Source organism: Pituophis catenifer, unplaced genomic scaffold (genome assembly GCF_029215685.1).
Source record: "Pituophis catenifer annectens isolate HBS135680 unplaced genomic scaffold, rPitCat1.0.hap2 SCAF_11, whole genome shotgun sequence".
In the NCBI taxonomy this organism is placed as follows: domain Eukaryota; kingdom Metazoa; phylum Chordata; class Lepidosauria; order Squamata; family Colubridae; genus Pituophis; species Pituophis catenifer.
This window is the reverse complement of record NW_027256891.1, coordinates 48,575-73,980: the sequence shown is the minus strand read 5'-3', so window position 1 is coordinate 73,980 and position 25,406 is coordinate 48,575. Positions and strand designations below refer to the sequence as shown.

Below are 25,406 nucleotides of genomic sequence, written 5' to 3'. Positions count from 1 at the left end.
CACTGGTTTTTATACAGTTCTTATGAAGCACAGTTGGGTTTTTCAAGGAAACAAAATTAAACAAAAACACAATAAAAAATCATTAAGTCTTTTACACCTTTCTGTTTTTACCATAGAAGTTAATAGGACTTTGTTACACAGCTTGTTCCATGGAAATTGCCCTGTTGTTTTAATAGTTCCTCACATTTTATTCCCACATGTTTTGCTATCTCTCACCCTCTTTATAATTCTTTATAAAAGAAATTCCCTCTGTCCGCTGAGCTAGTTGAAATAGCAAAGTAGACTATCACCTCGGTTATCAAATGAGATTCCAAAACCTGATATCCTCTGTGTTGTTTCCTAGAGAGGCATTGATAAAGAGTTTTACCTTTTGTTTGGTGTGTTTAATGAAAACCTAAGTTGGTATCTGAACACAAATCGGAAGTATCTGAAATTGGGGAAAGAAGAACTGTTTGAGGATCACATCTTCAAAGAGTCCAATAGAATGCATGGTATGTCGATGTGCCCAATCTGGGGGATGAAAGCAAAGGACCAGCCAATTCAGGATAGGAGGTTGGAAGTCAATTTCATACTACAGATCAGGGATGTGAGATCTCAGGAAACAGAGCAATGTCACTGCAGAAGCCAAAGTTTGGTCTAGTGGTAAAGGCACCAGGCTGCGAACCAGGAGACAGTGAATTCTAGTCCTGCCTTGGCATTAAAAGCCAACTGATTGACTTTGGCAAGTCACGGCCTCTCAGCCCAGCCCACCGCACAGAGCTGTTATTGTGGGGAAAAAGAGGGAGTATTACATATGTTCATCTTGAGTTATTTATAAAAATAATAAAGAATGGGATATAAACAAAACAAAATAAACTTCCATATAGACAAATCCAAGAATCAGAGCTGAGTGTGGTTTTGTACCAGTCCAAAGATCAACAAGGGAATCAGAAGCAGCACTCGCTGAGTAAGACTTGCCTGAAGTTGGAAATTGTTTCCCTACTCAAACTCACGTCATCATCACGTGACATATCGGGACTTTTCCCCCTTCGCTAAACCAGGTGTGGGCGTGGCCAGCATGTGACGCATCCAGCCCACCGGCCGGGAGTTTGACAGCCCTTTTATAGCACGACTAGGCATGGCTGTTCTCCTGAGTGTTGCCTCTTCCTTTGAGGAGCCGCATTTCATATCTATGATCTACTTGCTGGGTACCAAAAGGCAAGAGCAGAATTCTGAAGCCCAATTCTCTTCCAGTTCAAAGTCTGACTCATCAAACAGGCTCATAACCTTCAGATATTAATTATAGCAACTCAAATTTGTAATGGTGGATGCAAATATTTGAACAAATTGACAATGAATGGTTGTTTACGTAGGTCGACCTCATCCTTTTTCTTGAGGAAAAGTTTCAGGACATCCTTCAAAGAAAAACCTGAAAGCAACAGCTTTCTCCATTATTGCTTGTACAATGACAATCTGCAAATTAAAAGCAAACATAGACAATTCATAGAGCTCATAGTCAACAGTAGACTTCCTCTCCTCTTTCTGTTATGCTTGACCCAATTTCTATCCTTGCTAGCCAGCATCACTAATGCCCACCTTGGGTGAAAATTAGAGGAATTAAAATCCAGCATATGGAGGTCCCAAATTTAGGAATCCTGGTTTTCCCACTTTCTGGTTTCTCAATTAATGCCTAAGTTTTCATCTTACAGCAGTGAAATCCAGACAAGAATTACACTTCATTGCTTGGATGAATTTCTGTAGAAGTCCGTGGGGGTCTTCTGCTTTGAGTTAGAAGTCTTAGATTCCTTCAGATGTTCTCCAGTGCTGTGTTCCAGGCCAGCAGCAGCCTCAACTCTGATTGGCTGCAGTGCCTATCTGTCCCTTCCCTCCTGCGGTTACTGCCTGGACAGTCATTTTATCCTGGGCTGCTGATCTCCTATGTTTTAGGCTGGTCAGCAATTGCCATTTTTAAATAACTTCATGTTGATCCAGCAATGGCCCATTAAGTCAATGAAGTATCCTCACTGGCATTTGTTCACCTTCTATAGAACCTCATTGCTCCATCTCCCAGTGGGCATCCTTTCAGTTTCTGCCCAGACTGGGCAAAGTGTACCACCCCATGCTCCCAGCCTCTCCCTTATTTTATTTCATTTTTGACATCTTTAAGTTGCCATGTAGAAGTCCTGTTGCTTTGCTTCTGAGAAGCTGAACTATTTATTCTTCCTTGCTATCAGCAAGTTATCCTGGATTTGGAGAGGCTGGTAGGAAGAACTACTGCCTTGATTGTGGCAGCATCAGAGCAATAAAGGGAAAAAGAAAAGCAGAAAGGTCTGCATTGGTATCAAAAGAGGAGGGTGGGGAGGCTGTGGAGTCATCCATGGGCAAATATCTGCAAAGCAAAGCAAAGAGGCAGGGATTGGTAAACGGGCAAAGCCCCCAGGGGAAAAGGCAGGAAGGGGAGCAGCAGGCAAATGGCCCCACAGCCATTTGCCTTCTATCGCCCTCACCATCCTTCTATTGCCTCTGCCAGAATCGATGAAACTTCTTGGATGAGAAGTGAAAGTTCTTCTTTTTCTTCCTCAAGGAAAAAACACTCCAGTTGCCCTTTAAGGCAGCCCCACAGCTCTTGCAGTGGCCACAGCTCAGGCATTTGGCAATCCTCTCCCCACACTCCTTTTCTCAGTTTTTGATTTCTGGAGTTTGAATCCTGTTTTCTACTCAGTTTGAGCATTCCCAAATTATCACTGGATGAAATGTCCCCTGAAAACTGAGCCCACTGTTGATTTTTCCCTGTTTTCTTTTGCATTGAAGCCATCAATGGATTCCTCTTTGGAAATTTGCCTCTCCTGGATATGTGCAAGGGAGATACCATTTCCTGGCACCTGCTGGGCTTTGGCAGTGAAACTGACGTTCATGGGGTTGTTTTCCAAGGAAATACCATCTTGATGAATGGGATGAGGCGAGATACAACCAGTCTCTTCCCTCACACCTTCGCCACAGCCCTCATGCAGCCTGATAACCAAGGTAAAGGCTTAACTCGGTGCCCTCCCTTCCCTCTCTCAGGATTGAGAAACTTGGCCCTTCACAGTGTGTGGAACCACAGCTCTCCATATTGTCCCTCACTTTTGGCCAGACTGGCTGCACTTTCCAGAGGCTCTAGAATTTCCAGATCTGATCTTAACTCCTTTCCGTACTAAGTTTAAGATGAAGGCAAACAGCGTAACAGCTGCAGAGCAGTGTGGAAAGCACTTGGATACTATTTTGTTTACCTATTGAGAGATGGTCTGCCTCCCTTTGCATCTAGGAACTCAAGGAAAAGAGGAAGTTGGTGTTGTAGGTTGGGCTGAGCAAATGCCAAGTGAGCGCCATAATTGGGAGAGGACTTTTACTGCAGTTTTTGGAGTAGTGATCTAACAGATTAACTACTACCCTGTATTTGCTCTCAGTAAATTCAGAACAAGCAAACCCTTCTTGAGAACTCTCCAAGCATGGCAACTACTGGTGTCTGAAAAGTGAACAAATGCTTCTACTCTCATCCCCAGTCCCTGGAAAAGTTTAAGCATCTTGTTCTATTTCTTTAAGCCAGAAGATGCACACATATGGTGTTTAAAAAATGTTGGCCTGTTGCCAGATCTGAGAGAACTTCGATCTACCTTTCCCAAAGTTGGTAGAGAAGCTTCAAGGGTGTCTTTACCCCCATCCTGATTCCGAGCATCTTCTCAGTAGCTTTGTTTGCCTCCTTCCAGGCACTTTTGGTGTGTACTGTCAGACCAGCAACCACTACCAGAATGGAATGAGAGGCAGTTACTCTGTTCGGCAGTGTGGGGAAAAGGCCTATTTTCCAGACCGACAGCATGGGACAGTGAGAACCTTTTACATCATGGCGGAGGAAACGGAGTGGGACTACGCTCCAGACCGCAGCTGGGAGTCGGAAAGGCACAACAGCTCTGGAGAGGAAAGGTATCAGTGCTGTTTCTGAGATAACTGCTTCTGGTGATTCGTTTCCGGGAAATGGGATGCAGTCAATCGTATTGCTCTATGTTTTGGGGGAATTCTCATGAAAGATGTTTAAATCAATTAGACTTATAGGCTAGAATTTTAAAAGAGAGGTAGGTCAATGGGGAATGATCCTGAGGAAGGTAAAGAAGCTGATTAGTGGGATGAGAAGAAGCCCTAGAAAATTAGCCTGGAGAAGAGCCAATGAGGAGCTGAAGGACTTTCCTCAGAGCAGGTGAAGGGCTATTCTCTGTTGTCTCATGCTGGAGGATCCTCAGTTACTGGAGGATTAATTTTTGCCTGAGTATCAGCAAAAGCTTATTGACAGCTCAGAGAAGTGAGCAATTATCTAGTGGTTCTAACAGAATAACAGGAAAGGATCTTGGCGGTCTTTTCGTCTAATCCCCCGCTCAAGCAGGAGACCCTGTACCATTTCAGAGAAATGGCTGTCCAGTCTCTTCTTAAGAGCCTCCAGTAATAGAGCACCCACAACTTCTGGAGGGAAGTCATTCCACTGGTTAATTGTTCTCACTGTAAGGAAATTTCTCCTTAACTGTAGATTGCTTCTCTCCTTTTTTTTTTTTATTTTTTTTTTATTGAAAAAGTTTTAAAACAAACACCATTTCCCCACAACCCTCCCTCCCAACCCCCCCTCCCCCTCCCCGACTTCCCAGAGCAGAACACAAGGTATTTCTATTGACCTTTAACAATAAACTAAATTGCATAACCAATCATTAAACTAACACCCCCTAGATTGCTTCTCTCCTTGATTAGTTTCCATTCGTTGCTTCTTGTCCTGCCCTCAGGTGCCTTGGAAACTACTGTGTTTCCTCGAAAATAAGACAGGGTCTTATTTTCTTTTCTTTTTTTTTTTATTGCAAAAGTTTTATAATTACATTTTCACCCCACTTTTCCCCCCCAACCCACCCCTCACTCCCCACCCTAACCCCCCCAAAGCCCCCCTAACCCTCCCCCCCTGACTTCCACAGAATATAATCCCATCAAAATCCCCTTTTTATAAAACTTGAACCCCTCAAACCCCCTTATAATTTTTTCTCTTCACAATTCATACATTTCTATTTTTATATAGTACTTTCAGTGAAAAGCTATTTGATACTTCCTAACTTGATATTTGTTCTGCACATAATCTATCCATTTTTTCCATTCCCATTCATAAGTCTCTTGTGAGCGATCTTTTAAATATGCTGAAATCTTCGCCATCTCCACAAAACTGGCCATCTTCAAAGTCCATTCTTCAATAGTGGGTAGAGCTTCATTTTTCCAATATTTACCTATCAATAATCTCGCTACTGTTATCATGTACAATATCAACTTAGTTTCATCCAATGTAAAACCCTTTACTATACCCAATAGAAACAATTGTGGAGAAAATTGAATTTTTTTCTTCAAAACATTCTGCATAACCCACCATATTTTTATCCAAAAAGCCTTAACTTTCTTGCAATTCCACCAAACATGGTAATATGTAGCATCTAAACAATCACATCTCCAACATTTTGGCTGAACATTAGGATACATACAGGATAATTTCTTGGGATCTAAATGCCATCTGTAAAACATTTTATAGAAATTTTCCCTCAAATTCTGCGATTGTGTAAATTTAACATTCTGAACCCATATTTTCTCCCATGTTTCCAACATTACTGGTTCTGCAAAATTCTGTGCCCATTTAATCATACAATCTTTAACCAATTCAGTTTCTGAATCCCTTTCTAACAAAACATTATATAGCCTTTTAATATGCATTGGACCTTTCTCTTTTATATGTCTAACCAATTCTTCCTCATGCAACATAATACCAGTTTTTTGGTCCTCTTTCCATCTCAGTTGAAGTTGATTATATTGTAATCAAGTTAGATTAATCCCTTCGTCCAACAGTGTCTCTAATGTCTTTAGTTGCCATCTGCCCGCATCTGTAAAAATAACTTCTTTATATAAAAACCTCCCGAGTGACATTATATTTGTATTCCACATGATATGACCAAGATCCAGCCATAGCGGTATTTTGTAATCCCATTTGAGTCGGTGCTTCTTCCAAACTCTCATCAAAGAATCTCTAAGTATATGGCTTTTAAATACTTTATCCACTTTGTTTTCATAAAATAAGTAAGCGTGCCAACCAAATTCAAGATCAAAGCTTTCTTTATTCAATATTCCAGTCTTTTTCCTTCCAAACCAATCGCTTGCTTGAGTCAAAGCTGCTGCTTCATAATATAACTGTAGGTTTGGAAGTTTAAGGCCTCCCCTTTCTGGAACATCTTGCATAATTTTCAATTTCACTCTCAGTTTTTTCTCGTTCCAGACAAACTTATTCACTCCAGTTTGCCACACTTTCAGTTGTTTATCACTTTTAAGCACCGGAATCATTTGAAACAAAAAAAGGAATCTTGGCAAAATGTTCATCTTAACTGCTGCTATTCTTCCAAGTAAAGAAAGCTGCAGTTTTTTCCAAGTCTCCATATCTTTTTGTACATCTCGCCATAACACCTCATAATTATTTTGAAACAGTTTCATATTTGATTCTGCAACCTGAACTCCTAGATATTTAACCTTTGGTACAATCTCAAAACCTTCCCTCCTTTCAAGTTCGTGTTTTCAATCTTGTGTCATATTTTTAACTATCATCTTAGTTTTTTTCTGGTTCAGTCTAAATCCTGATACTGTGCCATAATCTTTTATAATGTCTTTCATCTGGATTATTGATTCCACCGGCTGTGTTAGGGTAACAACCAGATCATCTGCAAATGCCCTTATTCTGTAATCCTCTTGCCTTATCACTATACCTTTCAAGCTGTTCGAATCCCGTATTGTATTCAACAAGACTTCTAGTGTTAAAATAAATAACAAAGGGGATAACGGACAACCTTGTCTTGTTCCTTTTTCAATTTTAAAATCTGTTGTCAAACTTCCATTAATAATAATCTGTGCCTTTTGCTCTTGGTAGATTGCTGAAACCGCCTGTATAAATTGATCCCCAAAGTCCATCTTTTTTAAAGTCTTTAATAGAAAATTCCAATCCACTCTATCAAAGGCTTTCTCCGCATCCAAGAAAGCCAGCACTGCAGGGATCTGTTTATTCTTCTCAAGATATTCCAGTAAATCTATAACTTGCCTTACATTGTCCTTCATATATCTACCCTCTATAAATCCCGCTTGATCATCGTGAATCACCTCTTGAATTACTGGCATCAACCTGTTGGCTAGTACTTTTGCATAAATTTTGTAATCATTATTCAGAAGAGATATTGGTCTATAGTTCTCCGGTTTTTTAGGACCTGCTTGCTCTTTTGGTATCAAAGAAATATAAGCTGTTTTCCATGATGGGGGTATTTTACCCCCTTGTTGTATGTTACAAAATAAGTCTCTAAGTTGTTCCACCATTTCTGCTTGCAAAGTTTTATAATACACTGCAGTCAAGCCATCCGTTCCAGGAGCTTTGGCTGTTTTCAGTTGTTTAATTGCTGCAATTATCTCCTCAACTGTTATAGGGTAATTCATTCTTTCCTTTTGTTGGTTAGTAACTTTTGTAACTCTTTTATTTTCTAAGTATTTTTCTATAAATCCATTCTGTATGTCATCTTTAGCATATAATTTAGTATAATAATCTACAAAAACTTCTTTAATTAATTTTTGTTGATGAATTTCTTTCCCTCCAATATCAATACAGTCGATAGTCCGCATACTCTGCTTCTTCCTTAATGTATAGGCCAGCCATCTGCCCGGTTTATTGGCATTACAAAATGTATTATGCTTTGCATATTGTAAATTTGTTGCAACTTGTTCCGCCATAAGCATTTGGAATTGATCTTTCAAAAGTTTTATAGCACCACGTATTCTTTCATCTGTTGGATTTTTGATAAGTAACTGTTCTTTTTTCTTTATTTCTGCTTCAATTTCGGATCTTTTCTTTTGTCTGTTCAATTTATGTTTAGAGTTCCTGTGAATGAGTACCCCTCTCATATACGCTTTACTCGCATCCCACACAATTTCAGTAGGGGTACCCTTGTTCAAATTAATTTCAAAAAATTCTTTCATCTGCTTCTTAAGTTCTATTATATTTTTTTCATATCTAAACAAATTTTCATTTAATCTCCATGATCTTCTCTCAATTTTTCCAGTCTCAATTTCTATCCATACTGGACTATGATCAGATAGAGTTCTTGGAAAGATTTTAGTTCTTTTTGTTTTAACAAGTAAATCATTTGATAGTAAAATAAAATCAATCCTTGAAAAGGATCTATGTCTATCAGAAAAAAAAGTATAGTCCAAATCTTTTGAATTATATATTCTCCAGACATCTTTTAATTCCAAATCTTCTTTCATATCAAAAAAAGTTTGTGGTAGTCTGATCCTTGACTTCGCCAGACTTTTTTTATCTAGTTTAGAATCAATTACTCCATTCCAGTCTCCCATAATCAAAATAGATCTATAATCCCATTGCAATATTTTAGTATGCAAAATTTTATAAAAGTGATCCTGTTGTTGGTTAGGAGCATAAATTCCAATCACAAGAATTTGGCCATGTACAGTGTACAGTTCAATTGCTACAAACCTACCACCTTCGTCTGCTTCTATAATTTTAGCTGATAGTCTTTTATTTATATAAATAACCACGCCATTCTTTTTTTCCAAGTTTGAGGCTATAAAATGTGTTCCTAATTTTGAATTTATCAAATATTTTTGATCTTGCGTTCTAATATGAGTTTCTTGTAGACAAATTATATCATTATTAAATTGTTGCAAATATGTAAATATTTTCTTCCTTTTCTGTGGTGAGTTCAGTCCATTCACGTTCCAAGATAAAAACTTAACCGTCATGTATACCTTTTTGAAGCGACGAGCAGATTTGCCGGATATCTTCTGAGACCATCGGCTTTGCTCCCCCCGTGGCTTCACTTTGTTGTGTAGTACTCTTGGCTCCTTTTTTATATTGTTGTGCCTTAGCTCTTTCTTGCATTTGTTTTTCTTTGAGTTGTTTAGAAACTGCACGAGTTATTCGCTGGTCTTTAGCTTCAGCCATACGAGCTAGGTCCAAGGCCACATCTCTTGTAGTCAGAATTGGAGAAGATTCTAACAGGGGCTCCTCCAGATAACCTCCTACAGCACCCTGCACTTCTGTTGGATCTGATTCAGCCTGTTTATGCTGCTCTTCCAATTCTTGCTGAGGTTGCTTCTCCTTATCACTCTCCTTTATCTCCAACACAGTAGATGTACGTGGGGATGGTGATCTCGCCTTAAAAACAGTATAATAAAAATGTTCCGCCTTTTCAACAGTATTCAATCGATATCTTTCTCCATGGTACTTCAGGATTATACCCGTTGGGGCATCCCACCGAAATGGAATCTCTAATTTTTTTAATTCATTTACTAAAAAACCAACATCTTTTCTATCTTTCAACATCTTTGGCGGTAATTCTTTGTAAATTCCAATTTGAGTTCCCTCCACTTGCACAGAGGAAAGAAAAGATTTTTGCAAAATATCATTTCTCATTCTTCTATCTGTAAAATATATCACCACATCTCTAGGTAATTGTCTTTGTCTGGCCACCCATGAATTCACTCTGTAAATTTTGTCTATTTTGTAAAAAATCTCATCAGAATTGATTTTTAACAACACAGCCAAGGCATCAGCACAAACGTGTCTCAGATCTTGTCGGTCATTCTCCTTAATACCTCTGATTCTTATAGCAAATTCCATAGACCGGAATTGCATAATCGTGATTTCGTTTTCAACTCTCTGCATTTTATTATCCACATCAGAGATTTTAAAATCAGTATCCTTTATTTTGACATTCACTTCTGATTTAAATTCTTCCAATTTAGAGTCCACTTTAATAATAATTTCTGACAGGCCAGAGACCACATTTGATAATTTATCAGTCACCTTGCCATAATTCTCTTTCACCAAGTTTTTCATTTCACTAATTTCCTGCTTGATTTCCTGTTGAGATTTTTGAAATTTATCATCCATTTCCTGTTGAGATTTTTGAAAATTATCATCCAAAGCCTGTGTAATATTTTTTTTAAAACTTTCAAAGTCAAACTGCTCTTCAGGCTTATGTGTGGGGGATTCCCACCCCTGCTGCCTTGCCTTCCTGTTTTTTAGAAGCCATTCTGCCACGTAAGTTAGATTTTCTAAAAAAGGAAATCCTTTTTCCTGTTCCTGCACCACAAAGTCCTCTAAAAAGTCCCCCAGTTTTAGTCAGGATAGAAATAAAATTAGACTAATGCGAGCTCAGCTTGCTTTGAAAAAGGATTTTTTTCTGCTCTTCTCCTGTTTGCTTGCTACAAGCAGCGCAACAATGTAACTTGTTAGAGCTTTAGAAGATCACTCTCCCTTTCGGCTTGTTAACGCTGGAACGGCGCCATCTTTTCAAGTCGCTTCCGCTCGCTCTAATTTTTACTCAAATCGGGAAGTCACAAAAGAAGGAAAATACTTGCAGTTTCTTGGTTTCAGGGTTCAGGTTTTTTCTCCGCTAGTTAATAGAGTTGATTTCAATCAATTTAGGTGTTTGCTGCAGCCGGCTTGCTCTGCAACAAGCAGAGTCGTCCCACGCCGTCCGGAGTCTTCGCAAGTTGGGAGGGAGCCGCGCCTGTTTCCTCCCCAGTGGCAAACTTCTGGGGGCTCACAGGGGCTCGACCTACACCTTGCTTACTCTCTCCTTCAAATCCTGCAGATTCTGGAGTTTCCAAGCCGCTTCTCACGATCGAAGTGGCTCTACAAACGGCGGGGCTGGCGGTCCTTAGAGAGGGACCGTCTTCACTGGGAGCCAGAAAAAACCGGAAGTCCGGTCTTATTTTCTTTTGACCCAGTCCCCCAAATAAGGGTTTGGCGTTACTATCGGGGGGTCTTATTATTTTGGGGGTGCAGGAGGCGGCGAGTGTGGGACTGGATGTCCTGTCACTGTCGTTACCTCCCCTCCCTGTTCTTCACGCCGGCCGAGCAGTCCAACACGACCCACCCCACCCCAATAGCAACAGTTGCTTCCCTTCCCCACTGTCTCTTTATCAAGAGGGATGGCAGGTGGGGTGGGGGAGAAGCGAGACGCATGGAGCGAGACGTGGCTCCCCCTGCAGTCTCTTCTTCCCTTCTTGCCGGGCATGACAGGGCTCCTGCCCCTCGCTTAGTCACCCCCCCTTTAGGGATGCAATTTGGGGGTGGCAGGTAGGGCAGGTGAGAAGCAAGACGCGTGTCTACCTTTCCAGCTCCGTTGCATTCCTCACTGTTGTGTCTAAGGAAACATGCTGTAAAAGAAAATCTCGTGAGTTCGATCAAACTTCTCGAACTCGCAAGGTTTTCTTTTACAGTGTGTTTCCTGGACACAATGGCGAGGAAAGTGACAGAGCTTGAAAGGTAAGACCTGTGTTCCGCTTCTCGCCCACCCCACCTGCCATCCCCAAATTGCATCTCTAAAGGGGGCGGGTGGCTAAGCAAGGAGCAGGAGCCCTGCCATGCCGTGCCATGCCTGGTGAGGGGGGGAGGGGAGAAGAGACGGCAAGGGGAACCACATCTCGCTCCACGCATCTTGCTTCTCCCCTGCCCCACCTGCCACCCCTCTCGATAAAGAGATGGCAGGGAAGGGAAGCAGCCAGGCTGCTGTTGCCATCGGGATGGGGTGGGACATGTTGGGCTGCTTGGCCGGCGCGAAGAACAGGCAGGGGAGGGCCTGTCCCCCCTTTTCCCCCCCTCTGGCCTCGCCTCAACTCATTTTGGTTGCGCAGCAAGCAACCAGAGGAAATGGTGGGACCGGATGTGCATGCGTGTAAGTAGTTGGTGGGGGGGCTTATTTTGCGGCAGTGGCTTATATTATCGCATGTGCTAAAAAGCCCGATTGGACTTATTGTCCGGACATATCTTATTTTTGGGGAAACACAGGTTGATCCCCTCCTCTTTGTGGCAGCCCCTCAAATATTGGAACACTGCTATTATGTCACCCATAGTCCTGTCAGGTTCTGTAAAGATTGGAAAAATAAACCTCAATACGCAAAAGCAGTAACCAAGTTTGTTTATCCTGATATCAGTACTAACTGACCACCTTAAATTGTTACAGAAAGGAATCTTTTTTGGAGCTGACGTTCCATGCTCCCCATAATCTTTTAATCAGCATATAGCTCCATCCAAGTGCAATCACTCAATTATGCAATTACCCTGTATCCTCCCTCTCCCTGCCCAATCCATCACAAGCCACTTCAGTTCTTCTGCCTGCTCGTCTTTCCTTAAAGTGATAAGGTTGATAAACTGCTTCAGTGCATAACCCTGTTGTCATCTAGCATGCGGCTGGGAAGTCGAAGTGAGAGGCATGCCTCGGAGCTGTTGACCCAGGAGAGCAGGCATACAGTAAGGGTCGTCAGCGAAAGTGTGCAGCAGCAGCAGAATGGCGATCCCCACACGAATGGTGGCCCCAAATATTGTCGCAGGGCTGGGGCTGACAAGTCCTTTTTTTTTCACTAGACTAGACATACCCAATTCCTCCAACCGTTCTTCATATGTTTTAGCTTTCAGTCCCCTAATCATCTTTATTGTTGTTTTTTCTAGAGTCTCAACACTTTTTTATATTGTGGTGGCCAAAACTGGATGCAATATTCCAAGGGTGGCCTTACCAAGCCATTATAAAATGGTATTAACACTTCACATGCTCTTGATTCCATCCCTCTGTTAATGCAGCCTAGGACTGTGTTGGCTTTTTTGGCAGCTGCAGCACATGGCTGGCTCATACTTAAGTGATTGTTCACCAGGACAGTGGTCCCCAACCTCCGGGCTGCGGCCTGTTCGGAACCAGTCCATGTGAACAGCGGGCAAGCGTGTGCAGCTGCACTTGCATGAGCAGCGGGTGTTCGCGCTCACTCACAAAGCTCCATCTTTGTGAGCAGAAGGCGTGCACACCCGCCATTCGCACAAATGGAACCTGCCTCTCACACAGAACCATCCCCTCTCCACCCCCCCCCACCGGCCTGGCTGCCAAGTTGGAAAGTTTTGGGGCCACTGCACTAAGGACTCCCAAGATCCTTCTCACAGTTACTGCTATTGAGCTATTCCGTACTTGTGCATTGGGTTTTTTTGCGTAAATATAGAACTTTACTTTTCTCACCATTGAATTACATGTTGTTAGATAGAGCCCAGTGTTCAAGATCCTTCTCTATCTTGCATTACCTTCTGGAGTGTTGGCTATTCCTGCCAGCTTGGTGTCATCTGCAAATTTCCCCTTTATGCCCTCATCTGAATTATTGATGAAGATATTAGGTGGTCACCTAGCTAGGTGGCTCTGTGGCTAAGACACTGAGCTTGTCATTCAGAAAGGTCGGCAATTCGGCGGTTCGAATCCCTAGGTCTCCTGCATGAGCAGGGGGTTGGACTAGATGACCTCCAAGGTCCCTTCCAACTCTGTTACTATTATCTGTTATATTGTACTGGGCCTAAGACAGAGTCTTGGGATACCACACTGCATACTTCCCTCCATGTAGATGCAGTTGCATTACGGACTACGCGTTCCCTTATTTGAATTTTCTGAAACGGGGGACTTTCTGCAGCTTTCTATTTAGTTTTGCTCCTCTGACCTCTAACCTCCACCCAGCACACTCTTGAGTGTTGCTCCTTTTTACACTTTGCATCTTAATGTGTGGAAGCTGGATAGAGCACAAATGGGACTGCAGGCCTGATCATTGCCTCCTCCCAGCTTGTATCTTGGCAGAGGCCCGATGATGCTTTGAGTTCTTGCCCCTGGCCATTTCTCCTCCAACTCCCCAGGCCCTCCAGAAACTTCTTCCTCCTTCAACTTCTGCTGGGCTTTCAGTTCAGCCTCTGAGGCTGGCGCACAGGCATCTACAAGGGAAAAGGGCTACAGGTCCTATTGGGAGGAGCTGCCTCTTTATTCCTCCGCTAGGAAGAGAAGTTGGCTGTCAGTCCCTTCCTTTGCCAAGGCCTCGATCTCCCTCCTGCAGCAGAAACCACTTGACCCCCCCAGCAGAGGTGTCCACAGGGTATGAGTCAAAAACCTCAAGATGGTAGCCACAGCCATGTATTCAAAGCCCTGCCCCTTTATACCACAAACACTGTGACAATGTCAAAAAGGGTTTGATTGTCTGGTTTTGACCCACCTCTTGACTTTCTTGACCCTCCCCATATATCCCTGCCACCCTCAGAGCCACCTGTGGTCAAATCCTAAACCTATTCCAGGGAAAAGCCTCCATGGGGTAACCATCTCAGATGTCAGGAGGCAAGACACAAAACGGAACAAAGCAAGAGTCATTTCCCTGAGATGGCTATAGAAATTGAATAAATAAATAAATAAATTGGAAAAAAAACCAAAACTTCTTTGGAGGTATTTGATGTCTTGATATTTCTATATAAGAATTATTGTAATTCTCAAAATCTTAGACCAAAAGGCAGAGCCTGAAATTCCCTGGGCCACATCAGGAATCAAAAATCATATGTAAAATTTGCAGAAATATTTTTGAACTTTTTACATCCGTCTGATTTCCCTACCAGCTTTCCTGTCAGCCAGCTCCAGATCAGTTAAAGCCAGATTTCCTTGAGTTAAATCTGCCCAAAGCAATGAATGATAATCTGATACACACCATTGTAAGTTGTTCATTTGTGCTAACCATGCATCTTTTGTGTGTAAGTTGTTCATTTGTGCTAACCATGCATCTTTTATGCAAAAAGAGATTTTGAAATTCACAGGTATGGTGACATATTTCTCAACCATGAGAATGGACGACTGGGCTCCCGGTACAAGAAAGCTGTTTATAGGGAATATACAGATGGGACATTCAAGATCCCGAAGAATAGAATAGATGCTGAGCAACATCTGGGGATATTAGGTAACCCACTGAAACTTTCAGATTTGACTTTCATTCCAGCTAGTAGAATTTTAAACTCTTTCTGGCATTATTTTCAAGAGTGCATCTTTTTCATACACTCCCGATAAGCTTTGCAGCTTCTCAACCAAGATATTTCCATCCCAGAAATGAAGATTATCTTTGAAATACGGATAAGATGAACAACCATTTGTCCAGGATGGAATAAGGACTCCTGCCCTGGGCATTTCCATGTGGCTCTCGGGTGGGGGGGGGGAGATAATTTGGATGGGGGGGCGCTCAAGATAGTCCTCGGCCTGCAACTATTCATTCAGCATCTATTCAAAGTTACAATGGCATGAAACAAATTGTGGTTCACAACTAGTCCTTCGAGTTCTGGCCATCCCAGGGGCCCTGAAGTCACATGACTGCGATCTGGACACTCGGCAGATGGTTTCTACTTCTGACCAACTGCAGCGTCCCGCAATCCCATGATGGCTATTTGCAATCTTTCCTTCTGGCTTTCCCAGAAAGTGAAAGGGGAAACCAACATCCAAGGTCTCAAGTCACTGGGATAAGTCTCTCCCACCCACCCCCGCCCCACAGTGTTTCTGCGCCTGTGGCATGCCTGTTCTTTGGGCACCTTTGGGTGCCCTTCCCGACTTGGACCATCTTTGTGACAGAGGTTCCAATCCCAATTTCCATCATAAATTCAGGACTACCTGTAAAGGGTCCCCTTCATTTGCACTGAGAATGCACTTCAGCTTCTCTCTGCTTTCCCCCCTCCCCTCCTCCCTTTCCAAAACCACAAGAGCTTCTGCATTGGCCTCATGCCTGGGGAAAGTTAAGCATGTCGGAGTGGACAGAGAAGTGTCCATGAAACAATTTTTGGTCAGCACATCGGATCCTTTGGAGACGTCCCTACTGGCTTTGGGGAAGTGTGATGGACAACAGGTCTTTCTGGATTCTCTAGCACAGCTTATCAAAGCCTGGGAAGAAAGGGCCGGAGAAAGCCTGGCTAGTGTCCTAGGGCTGCAAGGGACCTTGAAGGTCTTCTAACCCAACACTCTGCCCAAGGTAGGAGTCCTTAGACCATCCTGGAGAAACGGTTATCCAATCTTTCCTTGAAAACCTCCAGTGATGGAGCATCCACAACACTGAGAAGCAAATTGTTCCATTGATTCATCGTTCTGCCTAATCGTTTCTCCTTAATTCCAGGTTGAATCTTCCTCTGACAAGCTCCCATCTCTTGCTTATTGCCTTGCCTTCAGGTGCTTTGGAGAGTAATCAGGTGTCCTGAGCCATGGGGTCCAGTGGAGCTAAGCAAAGCGCTGGCTCCTTCTCTCAGAAGCAAAGTGGTTATGTTGCTCTATGAAGCTGCTTGGAGGGGGCTACACATTGCTGTTCACCAGAAACCGCCCCCCCCCTGAAGTTTTGCAGACTCCCAGTCATCTTCTTTTGCTTTATCCTTCTCGCCTCCAGGTCCCTTTATTTGGGCAGAAGTGGGAGATGTGCTGAACATAGTTTTTAGGAACAATGCCACGCGGCCTTACTCCATTCATGCCCATGGAGTCCTGGAAAAGAACAACAGAGACTCCAAGACAGCAGTGCCTGGTGAGTCTTGCCGGCATTTCCTTGGCAACCTATATGCCTGAGTTTTGTTTCTTCATTTAAATGTATTGTGTTTGTGTGTCTGTGTACCAAAAAGTCCACAACTGCATCATCTGCCCTAAAATGAGGACAATCTTCCCTAAGAATTTTCAATGCAGTCCTAAAACTGTAGCTTCTGGATGGACAGGGTGGTGAGAAACTCAGAAATTCCTGGTGAGGAAGATGCTAATACTTCTTTCCTGCCTATAATTATCTTTCCTGATTCAAAGAATCCAGAGTATCGGGTTGACGAAGAGACATATAAAAAGGAGAGGGTCTTTCTGTGGTCATAGTGGTCATCTTGATTTTTTTCTCCTGTCCTTTGTTCATGCTCCTTCTCCCATCTTTTCCCCAAGGACTGGGGATATGCTTCTCTTTTTGTTTTGGTCAGTGACCATAATAAAGATTATAGAACTCCCTTTTTTTTATTCTAAACGTCAGCAACTTTAAGATGTGTGGACTTCAACTCCCAGAATTCCTCAGCCAGCTAGAATTCTGGGAGTTGAAGTCCACACATCTTAAAGTTGCCAAACTAAAGTTGAGAAAGATTGAAGTATACCATAGTCCAGTGAGGGAGTTTAGGTTGCGAGTGGAAACTTGGTCCAAGATCAGCAGTGAGCCTTGTGGCTTAATAGAGTCTTGATCTCAGATTTCCCCATTTGTCATCTGAAAACTAATTTTGGTGTCCCACCGGCTCACATAATAACACTAGTTGTGATATTTAGTCTCTCTTCATCTGCAATTGCTGTGAAAGTCAGCAAGAGCCCCCAAAGTCTCATTTGAGCAAACAATTTATGAAAACTGAATAGTGCCAATAAATATCTTAAAAAATGCAGAAGTATTTAAAATAAATTTATATTTAAATAAATACAGAATAGAGTCAAAACATGGCTTGTGAGCAACAGCTAAAAAGAACATTATTGTAGAAGAAAAACCCACATACCCCAATCAAATACGTTTTAGTTGCACAATAGCAGAGAACAATATTCTTAACCAGTCAACTAGGTAGCACTGTGCTGGTAGAAGCATTTAAGCTAATAATCTTAGTAAAATGTAAATTTGGTTTGTGAAAATTAGTACAGATCAAAGAAGAACACAGGCAGACTATTGTTCAGATAAAGGTATTGTTGAATCAACAATGGGACAGTCCTGGATATTAGCCGATGCCCTGTAGTATGTCTCTGTATAGTAACTTAGGTTTGCTGATAAACATGCTGGTTTTCTAATGGCTTGTGCTCTCTTTTGTAGCTTGGTGTTCATGAGGAGGGCAGCCTCATGAACACCAAGGGCAGCCTACAATCTGCCTTCATAACTGAAGGCCTTAATTTTCAGATGCACAATCCTCTGTAGCTAAAGTTCCTAACAAAAGTGTTGAAATTTCTCTCTCCTAGGAGAAATTGTAACCTATCAATGGGATGTTCCTGAAAGATCTGGTCCAGGACCAAACGATTCAGCCTGTTTGAGTTGGATCTACTATTCCACAGTGGATCGTGTCAAGGTGTGTGTGTTTCCATTTCTCGTTGTTGATGTTCTCTCCCAGGGTGGGATGGAGCTGCCCAAGGAAATGTTAGTGGTCAAGATGGAGACTAGGAATGCCTGAAGCCCACCCCAGCCATGGCAGCTGCCTGGGCGACTTGGAGACTGTCGTTCTCCCTCAGCCAAGACTACCTCATGGACTGGCGGCTGGGGGGAAAATGAGGGAGGGAGTCTCATCCATGCCATCTTGAGCTCACCGAGGAAGTTGTGTTTGTGGGTGGGTGTTTCTGTGTGTGTGTGATATACCCCTCACAAACAAATCGGCAGGCTAGAAGCTGTTTAGTCACTTCACAAAAATAAGTAATAAAGCAAAAGAGACATGAACATACATGAGGCTCCTTAAAGCAGTTTTCCTACCTTAGCTTTTCTCTTCCTTTTGTTCTTCCTGCATGGAAGATGAAGGAGCAGCTTCTCCTTTCCAAGAATTCTGACCTGCAGCTTATGTAAGCTACCTTTCCTTCTCCACTGGACTTAGCCCCTGTTACATCACATTAGGTCCTATTGTTGCCATCATTGAGCCCTGAATTAGTCATAAATCATGCCAGTTGTTAAGCGGGTCACTATGTGACCACACCCAATTTGGTCGTTAAGCAAATGTCTTTGTAAACACTATAGTCATTAATACTGTGGTCATTAAACTAAACCATTGTCATTAATGGGTGCTTTCTGCCGGAAACCAAAGTAAATGCTGGGTTCTGGCAAAAACGTAAATCGTGGTCATGTGATGCTACAAAAGGCTATAAATGAAGGCCACTTGCCAAGCACCCACAATGGGATCCCCCCAGGCCCGCAGAAGGTGGGCAGTCGTCAGAACTTCAAACCCAGGTTATAAATAGTTAGGCTGGAAAAGTCCGTTGTAACTGCTGGTCAGTTGAGGGCCACTTTAGCATTGGCTGAGGCAAAACAAGCTGAATAGAATTGGACTGAGTTTTAGTCTTCCTTTGTTCTGGTGTGTCACACCTATTTAAACAGTTTAAGGCCTTCCCTGATGCAGCTGAATGTGCTCTGCACTGGTGTGTTAATGAAAAGTGTGAAGAGTTCTATGCGAAGAGTTTTTGCTACCTCCTTTTCTGGCAGGATTTGTACAGTGGCCTCGTTGGCCCCCTGAAAGTTTGTCGTAAAGGGACCCTGGATTCTAACGGGAGAAGGAAAGGCGTGAGCAAGGAATTTGCCCTCCTCTTTTTGGTTTTTGATGAAAATCAGTCTTGGTACCTTGAGGAGAATGTGAAGATTTATATCCAAGGGGAATGGAACCGTTCCCACCAGCAGGACGAAGAATTTATGGAAAGCAACAAAATGCATGGTTTGTAGATCTCTTATGCTTTTTGTGTTAGCACCAATGATGTCTTTGCACATTGCAAAAAGAAAATTGCCTCTCTTTCTGAAAAACAAGACCCTTCTAAAAACAATTTGATTGTTCCACGTGCCCATTGCGCTTGAGAGTGGTGGCAGATTTCTGGAATACCAATATGCATACAGTACAACTTTAATTTCCTTAGGAAGAGCTCATTAGATAGAGGTTTTGTCATAAAAAAAATCATTTTTAATAGAAGAAGATATCTGTAATTCAGAGTTGGACTGTGGAGTCCTTGTTGCTCTCTGAGCTTAGTACCGTGATGGGGAAACCTATGGCATGCGGAGCCATATCTCGTGCGTCGCACGTTCCTCTTCCGGGTTTCTGGTGCGCATGCACACACGACGATCAGCTGGCCTTTGTGCGTGCAGCACTGCTGGAAACCGGAAGTACCTTATCCAGCGCACCCATGCCCCTTGGGCAGCTTCTCTTCCTGGTCGTGGCCCTGACAAGCGCAAAGTGCTCTCTATTCAGCATTTGGTGCTGAAAAGGTTCGCCATCACTGCCCTAGTAGGTAACCTCATCAGTAGAAGTGAGTGTGGGGTTTGTTCTCTGGAGGTGTGTGGTTTTTCCCCTTATTTATTATTTATTTATTAATTCAATTTGTATGCCGCCCCTCTCCGAAGACTCAGGGCGGCTCACAATGCATTTAAAATCATTATAAAAAACATTTAAAAATTAAAAACATTAAAAACATTAAAACTCATTCACACCATTCATGGCCAGATCTCGCCGGATTGCAAGAGCGAGATCAACGCCCCAGTTCTGCCGGAAAAGCTGATCTTCACCGCTTTTTGGAAGGCCAATAGAGTGGGGATAGTCCGTACCTCAGGAGGTAACTGGTTCCAGAGAGCCAGGGCAGCCACAGAGAAGGCCCTCCCCTGCGGGCCTGCCAGCCGGCATTGTTTAGCTGACAGGATCCGGAGGAGACCAACTCTGTGGGATCTTACCGGCCGTTGGGAGTTATGCGGTAGAAGGCGGTCTCGAAGATAGCCTGGCCCTGAGCCATGTAGGGCTTTAAAGGTAATAACCAACACCTTGAATTGTGACCAGAGGCCAATAGGGAGCCAATGCAGCTCACGGAGAATTGGTGTAATGTGGGTGTACCTAGGTGCACCCACGACAGCTCGCGTGGCTGCATTCTGGACCAACTGTAGTCTCTGAACACTTTTCAAGGGTAGCCCCATGTAGAGCGCGTTGCAATAATCTAACCATGAGGTGACAAGGGCATGAGTGACCGTGAGGAGAGCCTCCTGATCCAAGTAGGGAACTTGATAGTTTCCTGATTACAGTATTGTTTCCTGAGGAGAAATGCAAAGGCTCACTTTGGAAGGGTGAGTGGTTCTTCATGAGACAAAAGTCCTGCCATTATTAAGCAGAGATCTCTTCTTTCCTTAGCAATCAATGGTAAAGTATATGCAAACTTGCCAGGGCTGGAGATGTGTGAAGGAGACTGGGTGAACTGGTATCTGCTGGGAATGGGTCAGGAGATTGACGTGCACACCGTTCACTTCCATGCAGAGACATTCATCTACCGGGTGAGACTCTCCCCAAACTGATGCAGAGGCTCCCCCCACCCACCCCCCTTAAAGAACAAATCTAGGGAAAGAGTCTGGAGGCTCCTGTCTTGCAGTTAGTTTGCGTGTCCCAAGTTGGCAGGTTGGCTTCTTTCCTCTCCCCAGGCCTCTCCAAGCCAATTAAGTTGAGAAAACTTATAAAACGCCTAACTCTCTGGCCATGGAATTGGTAGTGGCTAAATATTACCTCTGGCTATCACCCGTTCTAGATTTTCACTTATTGTCCTTCCATTTTGTGTGTCAGAATGGCAAGAGTTACCGGGCTGATGTGGTGGATCTCTTCCCTGGGACCTTTGAGATGGTGGAGATGCAGGTTGGCAATCCTGGCACCTGGCTTCTTCACTGCCACGTGGCTGACCATATCCATGCTGGCATGGAGACGCTTTTCACAATCCTACCCCGCCAAGGTAAGAAGAAAGCTTGTGGTGCAAGTGGGGCTCAATCTGTTTGGGGAGCGGTGCCCATCAAAACCATTCAGTGGCTCCAAGGCACATCCAACCCCCTTGGAAACCAAGGATGAAATTCCAGAACTTAGAAAGCTTCAGGATAAGCGATGGATCAGTAGGGAACAGCAGCTGGAAGGAGCAGAAAAGCTAATGCTGTAGCAGATGTGCTCGCTTAGCGGTGAACTGTGAACAGAGAAGAATGAGATAATTGGGAATCAGAGTCTGGACCTCTCTTATCTAAGTCCAGTCTAGATCCATTCCAGTATTCGATTCAGTTAGAAGCCATTCAAAACTTCAAACTTGGTCGCTAATCCAGTAGCACAAAGGAGTTCTGGGGATGGACACTAATGTCTGTTTGCCTGAAACAGTGCTGAACATCACGATGCTAAGGAAAAAGAAGACCTGGATTGACTTCTTTTTGTAAAAGCTGGATTCAATGCATGGATCTCTTGTGCTGCTTTGGGTGTCCTCAGTCTCCCTTTGGGCCTCACAAAACAGTCCTGATTCTGCAATTTATTTCTTTTCAGATGCAGAACATTGCAGATACCATGTATTCAAAATTACAGGTACTGTGTTATCATGTTTATTTTCAGATACCTTTAATAAAAAGAAGGACTAGGGGTAACATGATAGCAGTGTTCCAATATCTCAGGGGCTGCCACAAAGAAGAGGGAGTCAAGCTATTCTCCAAAACACCTGAAGGCAGGACAAGAAGCCATGGGTGGAAACTAATCAAGGAGAGAAGCAACTTAGAACTAAGGAGAAATTTCCTGACAGTTAGAACAATTAATCAGTGAAACTACTTGCCTCCAGAAATTGTGAATGCTCCAACACTGGAAATTTTTAAGAAGATACTGGATAAACATTTATCTGAAGTGGTGTAGGGTTTCCTGCCTAAGCAGGAGGTTGGACTAGAAGACCTTCCAACTCTGTTATTCTGTTTATCTCTTTCAGATATCATGATTGATAGAGATATTCCAAGTTTGAAATCTTTTCTCTCTTCCATTGTTCTTGTCCTATGGTCCCAAATAGTCACCCTCTGGAATCATCCTGAAATATTGCTAATCTCTTACAAATCAGGATTCCAATTTGGCACACCCTCCAGCAATTTTCCTCTATCTTCCGGCAATTCTCTTCTGAATATTAACTGGTGAATCCTTATTTATCATTGCTTATGCTAGCAACTTTGTATCTTACCCATTTCAGGCTGTGGTTTAGATGAAACTGCTGGGACATAGCTATGGCGCTTTGGCTGAAGTGCCGTTAAACATCATTCTCAACCATGCTGGACTTGAATCCTATACAAACAAGCTGGTTCAGGCCTTGGCTTTGGCTTGCCAATTTCAGGAAAACCAGGGACTAGTGTAATGTATGAATCCAGGCTTAAGCTCAAGAATGACACAACTGGAAGAGATTCTGTTCAGTCATCTTGGTTCAATCCCAAATTTTAAACGATTCCACAGGATTTCCAGTTTAGCCATGTTCCTCATTTAGTTTTCCAACCATAGGGAGTTTTTGATTTACTTGAGTCAGCTATTACCCAATTATCGCTGTTGTTCTCCAGTTTTCAATGGCTTATTGAATTCCTCTTGGTCCATAGTTTGACTTTTCCATAATTTGTTTGACTTCTAGCAGAAACATCTGAGGAGGTAACTGGGGGTCCTTCTGAAGAAGACCATGTGGAAGCTTCTGAAGAAAAAATTTCCCATGACATCATTTTGTTTGGCTCAAGGCTAGACCACGGGCATGTAGAAGCAGCAATTATTACTCTTGCTGTCGCTGGGGTGGTGCTCTTCATCACTGTAAGTGTTCTTCTTGGTGTGATCGTTCACCTCAAGAGACAAAAGAAGTTGAGACGCAACAAGCGGTCTATATTGGACGAAAGCTTCAAACTGATGCGTAGTCAAAAGAATGATCTTTAGAGAAGAATGGAAGAGGTCTTGGGAGTTTTTAAGCCAGGCAGTAGTGAAAATGGCCCAAAATAGGATTCAGCAATCATTTTCTGAAAATTCAATAAGAAGTTTTACTAGTAAGTCCTTCTGCCTATTATATCCACTCTACATTTTAAGGTTTCAGGTATCCCAAGTCTCAAATGAATTCCCAGATCCTTGTACCCTTATTCACTGAAGGACAGGACAGAACCTCAGGTAAATCTCCCCAGAGTTATGGGCAGTCAATAAATTTGATAAATAAATAAGTAAATAAACCCAGACTGGATACTCAGTCAAAAATCCTCTGGTCAACAGTTTCCAGCATCTTGCATCAGTTCAACCTGAGACCTAGATCTCCTGCATTCCTTCATTCTTGAGGCAAGTCACCATTCCGTGAGATTAGCCAATGACAGTTTCTGCCTGTTGAACTAACACCTGGTTGGGGAGAAGTAACAGGCACAGAGAAGGTTTTTCAAGAGGGCAGGGCAACAAGCATTCCTTTGAAACAGGTTTCAACCATGAATGGTGGAATTTCCTTGCTTTCATCTCCTTTCATTCCTCAGCAGTGCTTCTTTCAAACAAACTCCTGTTTAACTCAACCAAAATAGGACTTTCCACCTAAAAGGCCAGTGATGATAAAACTGATCTGGCTTATAACTGACAGAAGTGGAAGAATTGGGGTTTGGGGATCATGTTTGCTTCCTAAACTAGGAACTCTCCACCTGAGTTGGGATTGCAACCCCTAGGATTACTGGCATTGCGGAAAGTGGGAAAAACAATTGTAGACATGGGGAGGGTGACAATGAGAATAAACGAAGAATTTTAATTAGACATTAGTTTATTAATGTCGAGATGGCACCATTATGGACTGGTTCACATCTTCATTATACAGTTGTTGGATGAGAACCTGATTTCCATCCGGATTTCAAGAACTAAAGGACACCATCCCAACTAAAGGAGTCCTGGACCTTAGCCCAATGCTCAGGTTGAACCAAAGATCCAAAGATGGTTAAGGCTTCTGATCCATTCATTTTGGAAAAAGAACTTGGCAAAGGCCTTCACAATTGTAACAGAACCAAATCTTTTAAAGATCAGAATGAAAGGAAAATGAAACACAGCATGCAGACTCTGCAGGGTCTGAGAATGATATTCTTAGGCATTCATCCCTGTTTCTGGTGCTGAGTTCAGGTTGCCAACTTATTTTGGGGAAAGATCCAAGATCTTTATTGAAGTCTTATCTGTGTAGATGGGTAGAAATTCATTCATTCTTGTTTTTTTTTTAATAAGAAAATGCTAATATTTGTTGCTTTGCCAATAAAAGTGATTGAAACAAATTAAGTTTAAAACAACTTTGGGGGGGGGAGAAAATCATTCCTACAAAGAAATTCTGAACTCTGATCCCCCCAAATGGTAAACCCAGAGACTTTATGTATACATCTCATGCACTGTTTCCCAACTCTGGGCACTTAAAAATGTTTGGACTTCAACTCCCAGCCAAGGAGCTGGAAGTCCACACATCCTCAAGTGCCCAAGGTTGGAAAACACTAATCTTGCGCCTCATCCTCAGTATCTTCAGACCCCTTTGAACCTGCGTGCACAGAGTAGTCCATGTGCAAGCGAAAAACGACTCGGGTAGTCAAATGGATGGCATGCTTCAGATGACTATACAACTTCTTTTGCAGTCATCTGAAATCATATGAAAAAGTTCTGAATGCAACAATTGGTCAGTGGCAGGGGTGGGTTCTACTTACCTTTACCACCGGTTTGCAGTGGGGATATGCGAGCGAGCAAAGCGGGGACGTGCGCTTCTGCGCATGCGCAGAAGCGTTTTGGTGATGTCGGGTCAGTGGGCGGAGCCTCCCGCCGGTTTTACTACCGGTTCTATAGAACCAGTGCGAACCGAGGGCAACCCACTACTGGTCAGTGGGCATAGAAAGACTCAGTTGACTGTGCCTTTTGTATTCCTGCCTTCACACGTGCTCCAGAGAATTTACTTGAGTCAAATTCTCCTAAATTGTCTCAACGACTCCTTCTCTGGAAGCATCAGTTGACTAATGAGTGGGTGCATTGTAAAGCTTGGTATTTGGAGAGATGTATGAGTTTTATCAGTGCTGCTTGA

At 42.9% G+C, this 25,406-nt stretch overlaps 1 protein-coding gene across 1 annotated transcript in view; it reads left to right on the top strand.

Annotated features, from left to right (window-relative positions):
• HEPH (hephaestin) overlaps window positions 1-24,621 on the top strand; it is a 61,101-nt gene extending 36,480 nt beyond the window's left edge. The window contains exons 12-22 of the mRNA XM_070952147.1: window positions 344-491; window positions 2,791-3,003; window positions 3,726-3,939; window positions 14,678-14,817; window positions 16,276-16,407; window positions 17,835-17,941; window positions 19,057-19,282; window positions 20,732-20,871; window positions 21,155-21,317; window positions 21,884-21,922; window positions 22,989-24,621. Of these exons, the coding sequence (XP_070808248.1) occupies window positions 344-491; window positions 2,791-3,003; window positions 3,726-3,939; window positions 14,678-14,817; window positions 16,276-16,407; window positions 17,835-17,941; window positions 19,057-19,282; window positions 20,732-20,871; window positions 21,155-21,317; window positions 21,884-21,922; window positions 22,989-23,278 (1,812 nt within the window). The 3' untranslated portion in view covers window positions 23,279-24,621. The remainder of the gene's footprint in view (window positions 1-343; window positions 492-2,790; window positions 3,004-3,725; window positions 3,940-14,677; window positions 14,818-16,275; window positions 16,408-17,834; window positions 17,942-19,056; window positions 19,283-20,731; window positions 20,872-21,154; window positions 21,318-21,883; window positions 21,923-22,988) is intronic.
• Window positions 24,622-25,406: the final 785 nt, after the last annotated feature.